The sequence below is a fragment of the Euprymna scolopes genome, chromosome 2, assembly GCF_053919585.1.
Source record: "Euprymna scolopes isolate OS-2025 chromosome 2, ASM5391958v1, whole genome shotgun sequence".
NCBI lineage: Eukaryota > Metazoa > Mollusca > Cephalopoda > Sepiida > Sepiolidae > Euprymna > Euprymna scolopes.
This window is the reverse complement of record NC_136483.1, coordinates 78,828,847-78,848,229: the sequence shown is the minus strand read 5'-3', so window position 1 is coordinate 78,848,229 and position 19,383 is coordinate 78,828,847. Positions and strand designations below refer to the sequence as shown.

Genomic DNA, 19,383 nt, shown 5'->3' with positions numbered 1-19,383 from the left:
CACATCGGACCGGGTTCAAATCAGTACCATCTGAAAGAGCAATCCCTCAGCTGCATAATATGTGAGAATTAGAAAAAATGATCACCAATAATTATATTCAAACGAAAAACTATTTCCTTATTTCAATTTTTTTTTATCAGAGGTTTAAGTAACCTGAAGGTTAAGTTTTTATTTTTAAAAAAACAAATTCTAATCTAATGATGATAAACAAAAAAACTTTCTTCAGTTTTAACATTTAAACAGGTTTAAAAGATTTTTATTTGGCATATTTTTATTGGTGGATAATTACATTAAAACAAAACATTTTTCTTATTTTGAGAATTATGTAATGTGATTTTTTGACATCGTAACTGATATTTTTTTTTTTTTTTTTTAACATATATCATAACTAATCATTTTTATTACGGTTATTTCGCTTAAAACAAATTTTACTTTATTTTTAAAACTGAATTATTTCCAGTTTGTTTTTGTTGCAACAGACCATAACAAGAAATCTTTCTAGACTGAGGCAGCATTAAAGATGTTCATTTATCCAGAGAATAACTTCTTATTGTATTGCTTCTGCCGAAATATTTGGTGGGGAAGTTTTTACGTACTTCTTCTTTTTCTGGGTGGTTACATTTTCATGTTTTTACCCCTTTTATTTTTGAAATTGTTGTGGGGGTAACGATGGAGTTAGCAGCTGTATCCAAACCGAACTGCATGTCCACCCAGATAACGTTGAGTATCCATGCTAGTATTTATTAAATGGTGACGAAATGTGCATATTCTTGTGAAAAAAATATGCTGCAGTATTAGCTGGAAATGGCGAGTATGAAAGATTTGCATAGGAATTATCTCCTTGTTTTCCTATAGTATCGGAAGTGATACAGGGAAAATCAACTGTTTCATTGTGTAAGTGAATTACAACTTTAATAAAATAAATAAATTGGACGCCATGTAGCACATCAAGGCGAAATATATCTTTTGGTTTGAGAGGAAATGTTTTTAAATTCTTTGTGGGCGTGGGTGGTCAAGGAACCCAGATTAGATGAAATGACATTAAAAGTAGTCACCATTCTGTGTTTTCTCTTTCCTTTCTAGCTGAGATTGTGTAGCACTGATAAGCATCTAAAGCCTGTGCTCACCTCGGTCACCAGCAAAAAATGTACAATCCCCGCCTCCCTTTTACCAGAGTACTCATCTACAACATTTTTTTCGAAGGAGAAAACTGGTTTCATTTTTAATCACAATTTCTTTTGTGAAGTAGAATTGTTTTTCTTTTTTTAAATGATATAAATAATTATTTTTGTGATACATGCATAACTTGACTCTAGTATCTTCATGTAATTTTGGAGAAGGTGGCTGAACATCGATGACGCTGATTCTAGTATGGAAATTAGGCACATGGTTTCAATTTCAGAGAAATTGTTTATCCAAACCAAACAAAAAAAAATTTTTTTTTTAAATAATAAAAGAAGTTTGTCAAAAAGATTAATTTTTATTTCTCTCTATCTCTCTCTCCCCACCGTTATTTTATTTTTTTTTTTTTGATTCTTTATTTATATTTTTATTTATTTTTTTGGTCCCCTGACAAAAGAGGGATTGGACCCAGGAATTCACTCCCATTTGTTTGTTTGCACTTTTCTCAATAACCACTCCTTGAATTTTTGGGAAATTTTTCACATACATTAGTCATGGTAAAAATAAAATTTTGCCAGAACAGATTTTCTGGGATAACTCTGGTTGACCCCTAGGGGGCATTATAGGGGGTAAAATTGCCTCCAAATCATTTGTCCGTTCATTTGTTTACACTAACCATACCTTGAATTTTTTTTTAAATTTTGCACAAACATTAGTCATGGTGAAAGTAAATTTTTCACTCATGGAGGGGAACCCCACATGTTCGGCTTGTTAAGAAATTATTTCCCTTCCTGATGATAAAGAAAGAAAGATAGTGCTAAAGTATCTCCAGGCATCTTAACTCTTTAAAATAACAGCCTTCTGTCACACGGAATGGAAATTAGCCACCAGATTTTAGTTGATAAAATGAATTCTGGTTCTAGAAACCTTAACCATAGTGTTGTAATAGAAACCTTGTGATTAATTTCCATATTCGAATCAGCTACATGAACATTCAGCTGTTTTTGTAATATCTCCAAAGTTGCACACGTCTACCTGAAGAGTGGTCTATACAAGTACTTTTTCTTTTTTCACACACTATTCAGATGTCACTCTTCAACCCTGTGAATGTGTGACTTTAATAGTATTAGTACTCATTTCTCGTCTAGAGTTGTTTACTGATTTATTCTCTTTCAATGTGTCCACCCAGTTCCCACCTGCCATTGAAATACACTCGGTCATTAAGAAAAATAAAATTGTCAAGGTTTTCTTGTAAAAGAGGTCAATTGAATTTTTTTTATCATAAATCGAGGTGACAGTGGTTATCGCCCTTGAATTGCTTTTCTTTTTTTTTCTTTTTAATCTAATCAATTTGTATTTTTTAATCTGATAAAAATATATATTGTATAGGTTGCCTTTTAAATGAAATTTTTATAGAACTATTTAGATCACTCAAGCACTAAAAAAAACAAAATATGCATTAATTTTATTTTTAGGGTTTTCTTTCTTTAACTGCAGATTTAATTTCTCACACAGATTGGATGTTTGTATTTTTTGTTTTTTTATCTTTTAAGTTTCATTTTTAAGTATTCAAACTATTAAAAAGTAAATAAAGAAAAGAAAAACCTTATGTATTTACTACCTCCCTCTTCACTGCCATGTTCCTTTGTTTGGTAGGAGTCGATTTGGGATATGTTTGATTTAACTTGAGTCTAGTATGAGTATTTTTCTATGTGCAATAGTAACAAGCTGTTTCCTCTTAAATTTCAAGTTCAATCTTTATGGGAATTACTATTAACTATTGAATTATTAAAATTTAAATATGTATATAAAGCAAAGTTGTGTGTATGTGTGCTGCAGTCGCACAATTAAACAGTTGATCTAAGAACCAAATTAACCACAGATTTGGAATTAGCAGCTTAAATTTGATGTCGTTAGCAAGTTCTTGAGCCTTTTTAAAAACTTATTCAGGAATAAAAGAACATAAAATAACTTCAGAGACAAATGTTCTGGCATTTCTAGAGCTTCCTTTTATGTTTAATATTTTTTATTAGCTGACCAAGCCAAGTAAATTAAAAGGACAAAATATTTTCATTTGATCAGTGGCTACAAGAATAAAGCATTCACTTCCAATATATTTATGCCATTTTCAGGGTAATTTTTATTTATCTAGTTTGTGAAAAAAAAAAATGTAGGTAATAAGTATTTCAACTTGTAGTTGTATAATTTCTCTAATTTATATATATTTTTTATTTATTTTTGTATTTACCAGATATATTGTCACACCTTTAATGGGAGCTGATCTAAACAACATCCTCAGGACACAACGTCTCAATGATGACCACATCCAGTTTTTAGTCTATCAGATTTTAAGAGGGCTTAAGGTAAGAAAGAACAAACAAAACCTTTTTTTTTTTCTTATGTCTGTATAATTTGAATTGTGGGGTTTACTACATTGAGAATAAAAACTGACTAAAAAAATTATATGATTCAGTATAATTAACTTCACCTACTACAGACATTACAAATAGACACTCTTATCATTAAAAATGGAGACTACTATCAGGGAGTTCTGATCAACGTAGATGAAATGATATTGTTTATGTTTTTTATATCAAATGAATTGAACAATCACTTAACAGTGGAAAGTGAAATACAAAATTGATTAAAAGTCCACCTTCAGATTAACCTATAATATGGCTTTTCTGAAAATTCTAATGTTTCTTTGGTTCGTGATGTATGGATACCTGAAACATAAAAAAATGTTCATAAAGGTAGTTTATATTTAAAGAAATACAATGCAAAGGTGTAATGGACAAATATAAACTGAGAACGATCTTATTATGCATGTTTGAATAAAGGTTGAACACACATATGAAGAAGAGAAATTTACTTCCTGCAATATTTTATACAGAACTTCTATCAAACTGCACTGATGCAAGTAATATTGTAATATAAAAAAATATATATTGTATTAATAATGAGGTGGAAACTGCAAAACTCATTCCACTATTATGTTTTAATTTGCTTAGTTCATATTTATCCATTACACTTCTGCATTACATTGTCTTCTATACACACTTAACAATGCTTCAAGCAAACTTCATAAACCTCTCACAAAAAAAATATCAAGTAGTATGAAATATTGTGGCTTTGAGTGCTGGTCCTTCATGAAGGAAAGAAACTTTAAACATGAATTATTTTTTTAGGTGTCTATTTGCTTTTTCATGTTTGTATATTTCTTATATTGAATTGTATCATTTGGGTTCTGTTTTATCATTTTTCATTTCAAATTAGAATTTTTTTCATTCTAGTTTGGCACACACTAAAATTTTCCAATGCAATAGCCTTGCCTCTTGACTGTCCCAGTTATATTCTTTGCTCTGATTTATAAAAACGAAAATGTTAACATGAACAGTCTAAATTAAATTAAGTGGTGGGAAGAGTCCATATCAATATTCTCAAACTCCAGAATACTCAAACAGGCACCACAAGACAATATATGATCAATTACATTTAGTGTCAGAATTAATACCCTGGCAAAAAAAAAAAAACGTAAACTATAGAATACTAATTAGAGACCAATAACCTGATTACCAAATATCAGGGTTTAGAAACAACTGAAACAGTACAGATTATTTAGTAGGATTTTCATGAAGAGAACATGTAACAATAATTTTCTTTAATAAAGAAACAACATAGACAGTATCATGAAAGATTTGAGTCTAAGAGGCAGCATAGGCAGAATTTATAAGAAATTTCTTAAAGAATAGAAGCTTACAATATGTGCAGACTCTAGCATACCTGTTTTGAGCAATTCATAAAACTGTACTATCACTTATTTTGTGTTTATGTCAAAATAATATTACAAAAAACAAACCATGGAATAGATTATTCATTATTTGTAGATGACTATATCATCAACTTCCATTCAAAACATATCAATACAATAGGAAAACAACTATAATCATGCTTGAATAAAATTAACAAATGGTCCATAACAATGGATTCCAATTATTTAAAGCTAAAAATATTCTATCAACATTGTAAAACTCTACAATAACTCTGTACTAAAATTAGAAAACACCAAAATATTTGCCATGAAACAACACAAGTTTCTCTGTGTTCGATTATCATTCATACTTCACATCCAAAACCTGAAAACCAAATGCAGCAAAGCCTTACTACAATTGATCAAAACTGTATGGAGCAAATCAGAAAAACTTATTCAAATTATATAGGACCAAACTGAATTATGATTACTTTATATATGGGAATCTTTTCTGAGGGAACTGAATAGAATGCGCCATCAATGACCCAGACTAGCTTTCAGAATAGCTTACCTGTAGAAACCCTTTGTGCAAAAGTAAATGAATGTTCTCTAAAATTAAGCTGCAAAATACTTGTTTTACAATGTGTTTTAGAGAATTTGAATCCATTTTTCATGGACCATTTGTTAATTTTATTCAAGCATCATTGTAGTTTTTCTTTTGTATTAATATTATGTCCATTAAACCCAACATACAATAACGCCTTTCACCCTCAATATGCTGAAATTTTTTTAGGAAAGAATTAAAGGTTATCAAACCATTCCATTTACAGGATTCTTCTTGGAGAACCAAATGCACAAAACCCATTTTGAGAAATCCATTATAATATTAGATCTCACAAGACATACCAAAACCAATCCGGTTACTTATTATTCTGAAATTATCAACAAAAAATTAATCATCCAGATCACTTATATTCATCTATACAAATGGATCAGCAAGGATGAAGTTGGGTAATGAAAGAAAGAAAAAAAGCTTGTGGACACTGTCTCTATATACAATGCTACAATAACTAATATCAATTTAGTGCTTGATATAGTAAGAACAAATGAATATAAATTCTTAATTCAGGGATGTGAATTCATCACTTTTTTGTGAAATTCCACATTTTTTAATCCGATAAAAGCAGATAAATGCAAGTTTTCTGGGTTTTTTTGTTTTTTTTATCAGAATCTTTTTTTTTTTTTTTTTTAAATAGAAAAAACTGATTTAAGCTAAACTGCATCCTTATTTCATTGCTATCTATTTTATTTTTTATTTTCTCTTGCCCTTTCTTCCCCCCGCTCTTTCTCTCTCTCTATTTTCTTGTTTTTCTGTTCCTCTTTTCGCCATGTCTTGCTTTCCCCTTTCCCTTGTGTAACAATTGTCTTGGAAAACTGAACATCTTAATTTTGTTGAAGGCTATGATTTCAAGCAATTCAAGGAATATGAAGGGAAGTCAGATGACTTTAATTTCATCAAAGAATTACTTTCTCTCTCTCTCTTTCCTCACATCTATACTTTCACTAAATTTTTGCATATTTAGTTGAAACTATTTGTTGTCCTCTCCATACACATACACACAAAGGTTGAGTGCAGGTTGGAAAATTCATCTTGGTTTCAGTTTTTCTTGCCATTGGCATTAATTTTCAGACTATCTATTTATACTTATAATAGTAAAAAAAAAAAAAAAAAACATAAAAAAATTAAAATAATCACCCATCAACTCTTATCACCTAAATGATTTTTTTTTTGTTTTTTTTTTTTGTTTTCAGTATGTTCATTCAGCAGAAATTACTCACAGGGTAAGTACTGATAAAATAAATTATCTCTATATCATATCTATATATCGATAAAATTATAACTTCACATGTTCATATTTTTTGCGTGAACATAATTTTGATAATTACATATTTAATTGTTTCTATTTACTACTCGCCTGAGTGTTTGGAGGTGTGTTGAGCAAAAAAAAAAAAGTGGTAGTAGGTAGGCAGGCTCGAACCTGTGATGTGAAGGCAAAAAAAGAAGTGAAAGAAAATCTGATGTCTTACCGCTACTCCATGACACGACCAGAAGTCTAAAGCATTCAAATTTAATGTAGTCAATCAAAAATAAAAGATGGCTTGCAGAAATGGCGTTGCTTTTAAACCTCCCACGAAAGCAAATTAGACACAAGGTCGTTTTTAATGTGAGGGGAAAACTATCTCCCCCCCAAAAAGTGAGCACTGTGGCAGTGTCCAAATAAATAGTAATTGTCTCAGTATTAAGGGTTTCTCCTACATTGACCAAGGACCAATTTTTTTTTTTTTTTTTTTTTTTTTTTTTTTTTTACACACGGTGGTCCCCACTTATCAAGGCCCAGAAGCTACTCAGGGATTAGGGTTATTGCAAGTACAGTACGTTAGTGTGGAGATTTAATGAAGTGTTTACTTAAGAGGGCGGTTCATTAGGAATTTGTTAACGTTGGACTTAAAGACATCCAAGTTGTAGTCAGGTGGGAAGCAGGCAGACAGAACAGAATTCCACAGGTGTGCACTTCTAAGAAGGAAGCTTTGTTCATGGAATCTACGTTTTGATTTATGCACAGATAAAGAGTGGGGGAAATTTTTGACAGTGGATTCAGCTAGACTGGTGTTTTTCATAAAAAATTGGCGAGGGGGGGGGGGTCCAGAGATTGGAGTTCAGACGAGCACCTGCCATGGAAATAACGATAAACAAAGATAGGCTTGCAACGTCTCTCCTGTGGGAGAGAGGTTGCAGGGAAGAGAAAAGGGCATTCCCCACTAAGCCACAGAGTCTATTTTGTACTCTGTCAAGGCAGGATAGGCTGTTTTTAGCAGCTCCTGCCTAGATGTGGCAGCAGTATTTCATCCTTGGACGTACTTGGCTTTTATATAGATAGAGAATTGCATCAGTAGTGAGATATCTTCTGGATCGGTAGAAGGATCCCACCATCTTTCCAGTGACCTTGGCAACAGACTTGATGTACGTGTTCCATTTCAGATCAGGAGTAAAGGACAAACCCAGAAGCTTGTCAAAACATGGGGCTTCTCCTAGACAAGAGCCATCCATTTCAATTGATGCCAGATGGGGATCAGAGCGTTGATGATGTAAAGATAGGAGTTTGGTTTTAGATGCATTAAAGGTAACCAGCCACGTCTTCCCCCACTGAATCACGCGCTCAAGATCAGAGGAGAGCGAATCAGAGAGAACTTTGTCATTTACAGCCTTTGATGTGTTGCCGTAGATGGTCGTGTCATCAGCATAGATGTCAACGAATGATTTAAGTATGTGTTTAGGGAGATCATTGATGTAGATCAGGAAGAGAGTTGGGCCTAGGATGGACCCTTGAGGGACTCCAGCATTAATACTGCAGGCCTCTGATTTTTGTCCATCAACCACTACTCTTATGAGCCTATCAGAGAGAAATGATTTAATGATTGAGAAAGCATTTCCAGTTATACCGTAGCTGGAAATTATTGTGAAGTAGACCCTTATGCCATACCTTGTCGAAGGCCTTTGATATGTCAAGAGCAATTGCCCTAGAAAGGAAGCCTTTGTCAAGAGATTCACTAATCCTGTGGGATATAACCATTAGCACATCTGCGGTAGATCTTACAGAACGGAAACCATATTGTGTGTCACTAAGAAGGTTATTTCTGCTGAGGTGGTTAACTATTTCTCTATTTAATATGGATTCCAGCAACTTCCTCATGACACACAGCAGACTTATTGGTCTGTACTGAGAGGGAGATGACTTATCACCTAAATTCTTAAATACAGAGCATACTGATGAGGTTTTCCAGGGAGTTGGAAAGCACTTCTCCTTAAGGCAATGCTTAAACAGTTTCGTAATTATGGGAGCAAGTTCTGGTTGAAGCTTTTTTAACACTATAATTGGGATGCCGTCAGGGCCAGTTGCTTTACTGGAATCAAGGTTCTTGATTAGCTTGGCAACCTCATGCACAGATATTTGTATGTTACCTAGCGTGTTCTGTGTTAGGAGGAAATATTGGGAGTTGATGGCCTTCGTCGAATCGGGTAGAATTAACTGCAAAGTTCTTTGCAAATAGTCTGGCCTTGTCTGATGCTGACGAGATGACCTCTGGTCCATTGATAATGGTTGGGATAGAACGCACACTTCTGTTCAGGATCCTATTTGTTATTTGCCAAAACTGGTGGGAACCAAGCCGCTAATCAGCTACTTTGGATTTGACAGACTGGGCGTATAGCTCTCTTGCATTTTTTATTACTCTTTTACAGTGGTTGCTGGCTGTCCTGAAAGCAGCTTTAGTCTAAGTGCATCTATTACGTTGGTAGTTATGGAAAAAGTGATTTCTGTGCACGATAGCAGCAGCACATTCTGAGGAGAACCATGGCTGGCTGTAAGGTTTTTGTTGGAATTTTTTAGATGGTATGAATCGGTCTATGCCTACAATTAACCATTCGGTCAGATCTGATACTATAGAGGACACATCCTTTTTAAACATGGAATGCAGAGGTAAATCAGATATGAATGTACGGAAGCTATCCCAATCAGCCATAGAGTATCGGTATACAGTACGGTGGAGGGGTACGTCTGGGAACTTATTACATTTCATTTGTATCTTAACTGATACGACAGAGTGATCGGAGGATCCTAGAGGAGAATGAACGGAACATGAACATAGCTCAGGGGAAGTTGAGAGAAAAAGGTCTGGGAGGCTTGCATATTTACCAGTAGTATCGAGCACATGGGTGGGTTCGCAAACAATCTGAGTGAGGTCATAAGCAATGGAAAAATCATGACAGAACCTCCCCTCATCATCTGTCTTATTTGAATGGGTCAGCCATTCCACGTTATAGATGTTGAAGTCACCACAGATGTGGATGTTAGCCGAGTGATGTGCAGACAGGATCTGGTCTATTTTCTCAGATATACTCTTAAAGATAGTAACTCCGCTACAGAACAGATACTACCCGGCCCAAAGGCCAGGCAATTGCATTTGAATAGTTTCACTTTATTTATGCAAAAAAGACAACAAAACACTGGAGATGATGGCACGGTGGGAATTTTTTAACTCAATCAAAAATAAGGAAAGAAAGGATGTCCATTTGCGAATGCAAGATATTACGATCTGGGAAATATGCGAAAACTTCTTGCGGAATCTAACCGACGTGAGAACCCCACAAAAAGCCTTCCGTGGACATACACAAAAGCTTGCACCCATTTTGCCCCTTATATGATAGATTAATCATTTTTTGAAATTTTCTGAATCCTTTTTAAAATAAATAATATAATTAAGAAATTAAATCCATCAGAATACATTTAGTTTCATAAACAAGTCATATTTTAACTGATGTTTCAGAATTTTTTAGTTGAGAATTATTTGGATTATTCACATCTTGGTTCTTATTCGCCAAGTTTTGACTAATGTAACTTCCAACTTTCTTCAGATACATCTTTCTGAAACAGTCAAACTCTGAACCTAATATAGAATATCGAACTAAACCTTTTATTTAAGCCATAGAACTAGATTGTTCTTCGTATATCAGCCATAACTGAGTAGAAGGTTTACTTATGTTATTTTTAATTATCACTTGAAGTAAGAATTGAACTTTCAACCTCCGAAAAACTCACTTTGAAGTGATTGTTAACCAACACTTTACCTATTATGCCACATGTCTACATTGTTTAACAGATTACACATGGTTTTACTTTTATTTCCTTCAACTCTTGTATAATGTCTAATACACATACGGAAATAGTGTGGCGCAAACTGAGATCAGTGTACCAAGTTTAAATTCCTAAAGAAATATTTTGCATCAATTTTACTACTATCCTTAGGAAAGATATCAGTCCATATATTTTCCCTCCAGTTAAGGATTAAATAGGGTACACTAGACTTTCAAATTGTGCAATTAGTCTAAGAGAAAAGAAACTTTGAAATAAAACTGTTTATCTGCTTTTTTTTACATTTTCACCCCAAACAAGGCACATTGCCACTTTGATGTAGGGGGCTACTATCAGGGATCTAAGCTACAGGGGTACTATGTAGGGAGTTGGGCAGCCAGATGTGGGTTCACATTACACTTGAACTTCTACATGTCAGTACGATTGGGGAAGCAGGGACCCGGAAGGGAATTCTAAAGTCTAGCACTTCTGGGGAAAAAAACTACTGGAGTAGAAAGCTCTCTTACATCTGGGGATATCTACTTTGTAGGGGTAGGATTTAGCTACTTGTTAGGTTTGTCTGGGGTATTTCCGTCGAAGGGGTACTAGTGCTTGCAGTTCGTCAGAGCATTCACCATTAAAATACTTGTAGAACAAGCAGAGGGACACAACATTTCATTGGTGGGACAGAGGCTGAAGCTTAGATGACCGTTCAGGACCTATCAGGTTGGTGATGCTCTTTTGAACTTTGTCTAGGAGTGAGAGACTAGTAGCAGATGCACCAGCCCAAATATGACAACAATACTCCATACATGGGCGAATGATGGCCTTATAGAGGTACAGTATACTTTCGAGCGTTAGTAGCTTTCTAGCACAGAGAGAGAGAGAGAGCCTACCTTCTTCGCAGCAGTCTTGGCAATGCTCTCAATGTAATTGTTCCAACTCATGTTTCCTGTGAACGTTAGGCCGAGAAGTTTAAAAAAGTACTTTCAGATAATGAGTCTTTGGTCATTGCTATTGGTGATAGAGAAGGTTTATTGTAGTTATTGAAGAAAACAAGTTTAGTCTTGGTTGCATGGAAAGTGACCATCCATTTTTGTTCCCATTCTACTACAGATTAGCAGTCATTCTCTAGTGTTTCTGCCATTTCTTTAGATATGTGTTCCTTTATTTTCCTGTTGTGCCTGTTATAGAGCGTGGTGTCATCAGCATATATACCCATCTCAGAGACAATTTTGTTTGGGAGGTAATTTATAAATATTAGGAATAATAAAGGTCCAAGGATAGACCCCTGAGTTAAACCCGCATTTATATCATATTGTTTGGATGCACGACCGTCGAGGACAACCTGGATTTTTCTTACTTAAGAAGGATTTAATTATGTTGTGTATTTGTCCAGTGATACCGTATGATCTGATTTTCCTGAGAAGACCATCATACCATACCTTGTCAAAAGCCTTAGATATATCTAGAGCTACCGCTCTACCTTCCCTTGCTTTGTCCAGTGAATGGTATATATGTTCAGAGATTACAGTTAGGATATCTGCTGTGGAATGGGCTTGCCTAAATTCATATTGTTGGTCAGTCAGAAGTTTAGCAGCTGTAAGGTGATGGACTAGAGCTTGGTTAATAATGGACTCAAATATTTTGGCAAAAAATGGGAGGAGGCTAATGGAGCAATAATTTAATGGGTCAGTTCTTTCGCCAGAATTTTTTAAAACTGGTACCACAGAAGCATTTTTCCAGCAGTCAGGAAAGCAAGATTCATTAAGGCATTTGTTGTAAAGTTTGGAGAGAACTGAAGCTACTTTGGTGGAGCATTTTTTTTAAAAGCACAGCCGGGATGAGATAGGTCCATAATATGCTTTTGAAGTGTCAAGATTTTTATGATAGCATGCACCTGAGAATGGGGTGATTTTCAAATCGTCTAGTGTGACGTCTGTCCGCAAAGGAAAGTCAGGGAAGGGGGTGGTTAGCAGGGTCCAGTATGGAATTGGAGCAAACTGATTGGCAAGCAAGTTAGCCTTCTCAGTTGCTGCGCAAACAACCTCATGATTGTTGGATAGTGGGGGAATTGTTGATTGCCTATTATTTGCTACACTGTTGTAGATTTTCCAGAAATCACAGGTTCCTAATTTCTGCGCTTCAATGCATTTTTTGGTGGTTTCAGTAAATTCTCTCTTAGCTGTCGCTATTTCTTTCTTACAGTTACTCCTAGCTTCTATATACTTCCATTTGTTTGAACTGGACTTATGTCGGTTAAATCTGTGGTGTGCATGCTGCCTTTGCGCAATGGCAGCTGCACAAGTAGAAGTAAACCATTGGGGAGAGTGGAGCTTGCTATAAAATTTCCGCATGAGAACATGTGTTTCAATTGTCGTTTTGAACTATTCAGTGGTCTCAATTGCGCACTGTTCAGCAGGAAGAGAAAAGATATTTCCCCATGGGACATATCTCGTTGTTTTGAGCAATGGCTCTTTAGTTTTGGCTCTAGAGTTTAGGGAGATTTCAACCATTATCATTGTATGATCAGCATTCCCAAGTGGGCTGTGGGCATTCGTTATACAATCATCGGGAAGTGTGGTCAGAAACAGATCTAGAAGTGATGCGTGTTGTTCTTGCTGGTCTGGGGAAATGGGTTGGAAACGTAATCATCTGTGATAGGGAATGAGATATAATGTGTTGTGCTACCAATTGCGTCTGTGTAAGTAGAGAATCCAAGCCAGTTGCTGTGGTGGACATTGAAGTCACCAAATACATGCATTTGTGCACTAGTGTCGAGGGAGAGTGCTGCATCTATGCTGTCAGAGACTTTGTTTATTAGGGTGCAGTCCTGGGTCGAGGGAGAGCGGTAGAGAAAATAAAAGTAGCTAATGTTATGTTGCATGTTAAGTCTAAAGCACATAAAGGCTTGATGGTCCAATTCTAGGTTTGTTTCTCTAGGCAAGGGAAGGGTGTTTTGAATATAGACTCCAAGTCGGTGCATATGTCTGTCAGAATCCCTACGGCAGAGTGGGAGATATCCAGGCATGTTAAAGTAGTTAGAGGGGATGGAGGAGTGTAAGTTAGTCTCACTTAGTGCTAAGATATCCGGGGTGTTTACTAGGAGAAATGCTTCAACATCATCTAAATTAGTTCTAAGCCTACGGATGTTTGTAAATGCAAACCTCAAAGGAGGAGGCAAGTTGTTTTTTTTTTTTTTTTTTAGTTTAAGTCTGGTTAAAGCGTAATTTTTGATTGTGTTGTTACATTTTTTTATTTTTTTTATTTTTAAGAGTTTCAGTTTAGGTAAGGGGTGCTGAACTAGCAGTATCAGAAACCGATATTAAAAATGCATGAAAAAAAATTGAATAATTCGAGCTCCTATCTTTGCAAGCTTATAACTACTTCAAAAATGTAACTCAAACCCTAATTATTTTTTCACTTAAAGCAGCAAAGACCAAATTTTAAACAAAATAACAGATTTAATAGCAAATTATGCAATATTTGTTTTTTTTAATCGGTTTTCTTTAAAAAAGATTTGAAGAAAATCAACAAAATTTTACTTACTTCGATTATAAAAAATATATATAAATCCCAAAAAATCACTTACCTATAAAAAATACTATTCAGTGTGTACTTCCGTTCTTCATTGTTAAGAATTTATTCATATTTATATTTTAAATTCCATTTATTTTTTAAATAAAATAATTTTTTTAAATGACTATTTGAAAAAGATGCCATTACGTAAGCATTTTTATGTTATAGAAACACCGGAAGTAGTGTTTGTTCTTGTTTTGAACTATGGATGGACAGAAGAAACTAAAAACCCACACGTTCGCATTAGCCATCTAGCCTTGTGCCTGAAGAAATATGTCCCCATAGTTGAAAATTAGTCAAATTTTACTTATAAGTTTTTGCTTTAAAAAAAAAAAAAAACAGTCTATGAATTTTTTTTTTTTTTTTAAAGAAATACATAAATTTTTGATTTAATATATTTTAATTCTATATCAAGTGAATATTTTTTTTTAAATATCTCAAAAAAGAAAACATTGAATGAAATAGAAAAAATTGTCGTCAGCATCCAATATTTACTTGACAATCTAAGCATAACATAAGCTTCCACTTAAAAAAAAAAAAATCAACATAGTTTAAAAAAAAAAAAATGTTTTACACTTTGGATTTTACAGGTAAATTTCCAAAAACACTTTCTTTTTGTTTTAAATTAGAATATTTTATTTATTGATCTTTTATCTTCAATTTGTGATATATTAAACTTTGGTACGTAAATTATTTATTTAAATTTTAATAGACATTTCAAAATGGGGGGGGGGGGTGAATTTAAAAAAAAAACGTTTGTCTAAAATATTATATTTGGTTTATTGGAAAGAGCATAAAACTAATAGAAAAAATTTTATGTATTTTTTAAATTTAAAAATTGAAAAATATTTAACTTGTAAAATTCAATTTTTTATGCTATATATATAATACGTTGCAACATGAATAAATTAGAAAGAATGTGAAATATTTTCAAGTGTGAATAAAAAGATGTAAATATTGGCAAATTGTCATTCAAGTTAAAATGAAAACTGTTTCCTATGTAAAAAAGTGCTGCCATCTTGTGAGAGAATCTAGTATAAAGATGAGTTATCTCCTTATGTTTAAACTTCATAAACATTTTCTTTTCTTTACTTCAGGATTTGAAACCAGGAAATATTGCAATAAATGAAGATTGTGAACTTAGAGTGAGTTTTATTTTCTCCTTCCTCCCCCTTTTATTTTTTCTTTTCCTTTTCATGTTTTTTGTTTTTCTTTTATTTTTCTTTCAACCCAGTAGAATTGTTGATAAATTGTAAATATTTATCAAAAAAAAAAAAAAATGTATAAAACTGAGTTGGTGTGCAGTTTAGCATTTCATGTGACGATTTCTTAATTTTTAATTTTAATTGTTCCTACTTGAACTTTAATCCGCAGAAATGAAAAGTCTAAAACTAACAATTGCAAATGCTTTTTTATTTTTGTCAAATACGTTTTTTGATGATTGAATTGTACTAAATCACAAATAAGTCTTCTTGAGAGGGAGAATGAATCAATAATAGAAGTTTGGGGTTGATTTCAATAGATTTGTCTTTCAACTAACTTTCATCAGAAGATGTTTCTCAACACAACATTAAAACTATAAATTATCATGTTCAATTGCATTTGTATTTCAACGCTAACATTCTGCTGAATACTTGTATTGGATATTTTTTGAAGCGTTTATGGGACCTATGTTCTAGCAGTAATAGAAAAACAATCTTCTAAGATATTTAATGTTTATTCGATTGAAATTTTTAATACTTATTGAATCAAAATACTCAATTTCAATAGATTACCTATATTGGACTTAACTAATTTTAGAGAGTTGTTTCCTGGGGCCGTACACCTGTTTGCAAGTGCCCAGGTACTGTTCCCAGTCAGATGCAGTGAAAGCACTAACTTGCCACAGGAACCTGTTATTCACAACACAATCTTGGCAGGCAAACAGTCTTTGGCTGTAGCCATTGGCTATGAACATCTTGGCAATCAACACCAGTCACAACCATGGACCTCTAAATATAGCGATAACTTGTCAGTCTCATAAACTTACTCATACGTTCACATATATACAGATATAACCACATTTTCTTCATCAAAACCTCTTGAATGTTTCTTAATTCATTTTTTCTTGAATCTTTTGGTTGTTTAACAAGGTGTAAACAATATTGATATATTACACATGAATAAACTTTGTTATTTAATAGATGACTTCTCCACTGCATCTTTTATGAACATTTATCGAAAATCTTTTCATTTACAACTTTTAACCAAGCTTTCACACATCTATAAAAAAATAAGTTTGTTTCAAAACATTTTTATTTTTTCAGATTCTTGATTTCGGTCTGGCCAGAATGACTGACAGTGAAATGACTGGTTACGTAGCAACACGTTGGTATCGTGCTCCAGAAATCATGTTAAATTGGAGACATTACAATGGAAAAGCAGGTAATGTTGCTGTATATCTTTCTATTATTATTTATTCATCATTTATTAACAAGAAAGCAGTTTTAATTTAAATTCTATGATTTCTTTATAACACTTCTCAGTTATAAATTGGGGAAAATTTTCAGCACTACCTCTACTTTGGTTGTGGAGTCAATTGAAGGAAATTTATTTCTTTTGGAGCTGGAGTAAGAACTTAAATATCAGGAATCTGTCAGGCACTTGACCAACTCTATAATCCTGTTCTTGACCTCTGAATTTACCAGACAGCATGTCCTTGAGCATTCCTAGAAGTGCAACTAAATGGAAAGCAACCATTATTCAAAACTAGCTATCTTACTTGACACTCAATATCATATGCTGCTCCATTTTTCCCGCAAAATATATCTTATGAAAATATTTTCTGATTTATTTTTAATATTCAAAAATGTGTTCACATCGCCAAAGTCCCTAGATTATTATGTTATAATCATCACTAAACATAATTCTTAATCCAATATCTCAATGAATCACAATTTTGTTCTATATTCTATCTAGTCAAAAGTTTAGTTTTTTTTCTCTTGAACAGCCTATTGATGCCAATATTAATGGCATTTGTTGTGGCTATTAATCTCTGTAAATTACCCCCCCCCAAAAAAAAAATTCTATAGGACCTTGAGGTGATCCATGTTGTTGATTTCAATTAATTTGCAGATAACCATTTATCATTTCCTTTCATATAAAGTATGACTATACCTTTCATTAATTATGTTCTACCATTAATTTGAATTAACTTTTTATCTATTATGTCTCTCTCATTAAATTACAAAGTCAACACAAGATGAATACAAAAAATTAAAGCTGATAACACCAAAGACATCTTTTTTCTCCCATACAAAATATTTTCCAAATCTCCAAAGAGGTGAACATTTGCCAAACTGGTTGTTTTTATTATATACTAGCAGGGTTATCCGGCGTTGCCCGGTTGTTTGGAACAAACGTGTAAGTTATTTAATAAATAAATCAGAAAAACAAAAAGCGAAAATCAGGGAAAAAATGTACGCGTTTTGTAAAACGAAAACAGAGGGGGAAAAAGGGCATAAATAAACAGAAAATGAACGTTACAATGCCATTCTGGTTTTTGTAGTCAACTTCCAAACGAAAGAAAGCGAAAGGAAAAAAGAACAAAACGAAAAATGGATAAATAAACAGTAGAAAATGAAGGTGATAATGCCAATCCTGTTTTTTGTGTCAACTTCCAAACGAACTAAAGTGAAAGAAAAAGAAAACACAGCGAAAAGCGGGGAAAAAAAAACAAAACAAAAAATGGCAGAAATAAAGCAATGGTGCGTTTCACCCATTAGAAAATGAACGTTAAAATACCATTATGTTTTTTTTAATCCACGACAAAACAAAAAAAAAGTGAAAGAAGAAAAATGGCATAAATAAACCTTAAATGGGTTAAGTGTAATGGTTCGTTTCACCCAGCAAAAAACATAGAACGTAAAGGAATGTTGGAATAACATTCCAGTTTTTTTAAGCCACCGGTGTTTCTTCGTACTGCTCCTTGTGAACGATCAAACAGCGGTGTAAATGGCGAGTGGGGCTAGGATGAATTTATTAGAGAGAAAAGATTTTATAACTTCCATTGATTCTAACCGATTTTCGCAGTGAACTTTCACTAGAAAAAATATAGGAATGTACGCTTATCGAGGAAGTTTATAGATAATAGGCCTATAGCACACCTCAGATAATGTACTCCAGTTTGTGCATACTACATTTGCATGAAATTTCTTGATTTTTAATCCTATTAAGGTCAAAAGCACACGAGGGGGGGGGGATGAGTTCATTTTATTTATATAGAGATTACACAGATACACAATCATCCTATTTAATAAAACCTGGGGATAGTCCAAGTATCGACAACTCACTCCTACGAAAAAAATGTAGCATTAATCTCCAATGTGTATAATATATTCTAGCAATTAATCTCTGAAAACAATCTCATTTTAAAGTAAAAATTGTTGATTTAATAAAACACTGCTTAAGAAGTCGAAAAATCATGAAAATGCTATCGGAAAGCATGGACAATAAAAAGTTTTTCTAACAAAAAACAAAATAGCCTAAATAAAATCCATATTTAACTACTCTTCACAATCAAACTAAATTCACATGTTAATATTGTCTTTGAAATAAATGAAACCCAAAATGTAAAATAGTCTTGGTTAACGGCAACAAAATGTCCTTTCCATTATTTTCAAATATCTTTCCATCTGCTTCAATTTTTCTTTCTGCTATTTGTATATGCATGTCATCGTTATATTTTCCTTTTGTCTGTCTGTAAATTTTTTCTTTACAATCATACTATAAATTATAGCTCACTCATGTGTAAGTGCATCCATATTACAATTTTTAAAAAAATTTATTTACAGTTCAAAAATTTTAATTGACTTTGTTTCTCTTTTCAGGTTTATTATTGCACATGAACTTATTTTTTCTTTTTCTTTTAAGTTGTTACTTTGTCTTTTTTTTTTTTTAAGTTGTTACTTTGTCTTTTTTTTAAGTTGTTACTTTGTCTTTTTTTTAAGTTGTTACTTTGTCTTTTTTTTAAGTTGTTACTTTGTCTTTTTTTTAAGTTGTTACTTTGTCTTTTTTTTAAGTTGTTACTTTGTCTTTTTTTTAAGTTGTTACTTTGTCTTTTTTTTAAGTTGTTACTTTGTCTTTTTTTTAAGTTGTTACTTTGTCTTTTTTTTTTTAAGTTGTTACTTTGTCTTTTTTTTTAGGTTGCTACTTTGTCTTTTTTTTTAGGTTGCTACTTTGTCTTTTTTTTAGGTTGCTACT

General features: G+C 33.0%; 1 protein-coding gene across 1 annotated transcript in view; it reads left to right on the top strand.

Moving 5' to 3' along the window:
• Positions 1-19,383, top strand: part of LOC145292851 (mitogen-activated protein kinase 14B-like) — a 139,862-nt gene that overhangs the window by 97,336 nt on the left and 23,143 nt on the right. The window contains exons 4-7 of the mRNA XM_080138915.1: positions 3,374-3,485; positions 6,686-6,715; positions 15,240-15,287; positions 16,449-16,566. Coding sequence (XP_079995041.1) covers positions 3,374-3,485; positions 6,686-6,715; positions 15,240-15,287; positions 16,449-16,566 — 308 coding nt within the window. The remainder of the gene's footprint in view (positions 1-3,373; positions 3,486-6,685; positions 6,716-15,239; positions 15,288-16,448; positions 16,567-19,383) is intronic.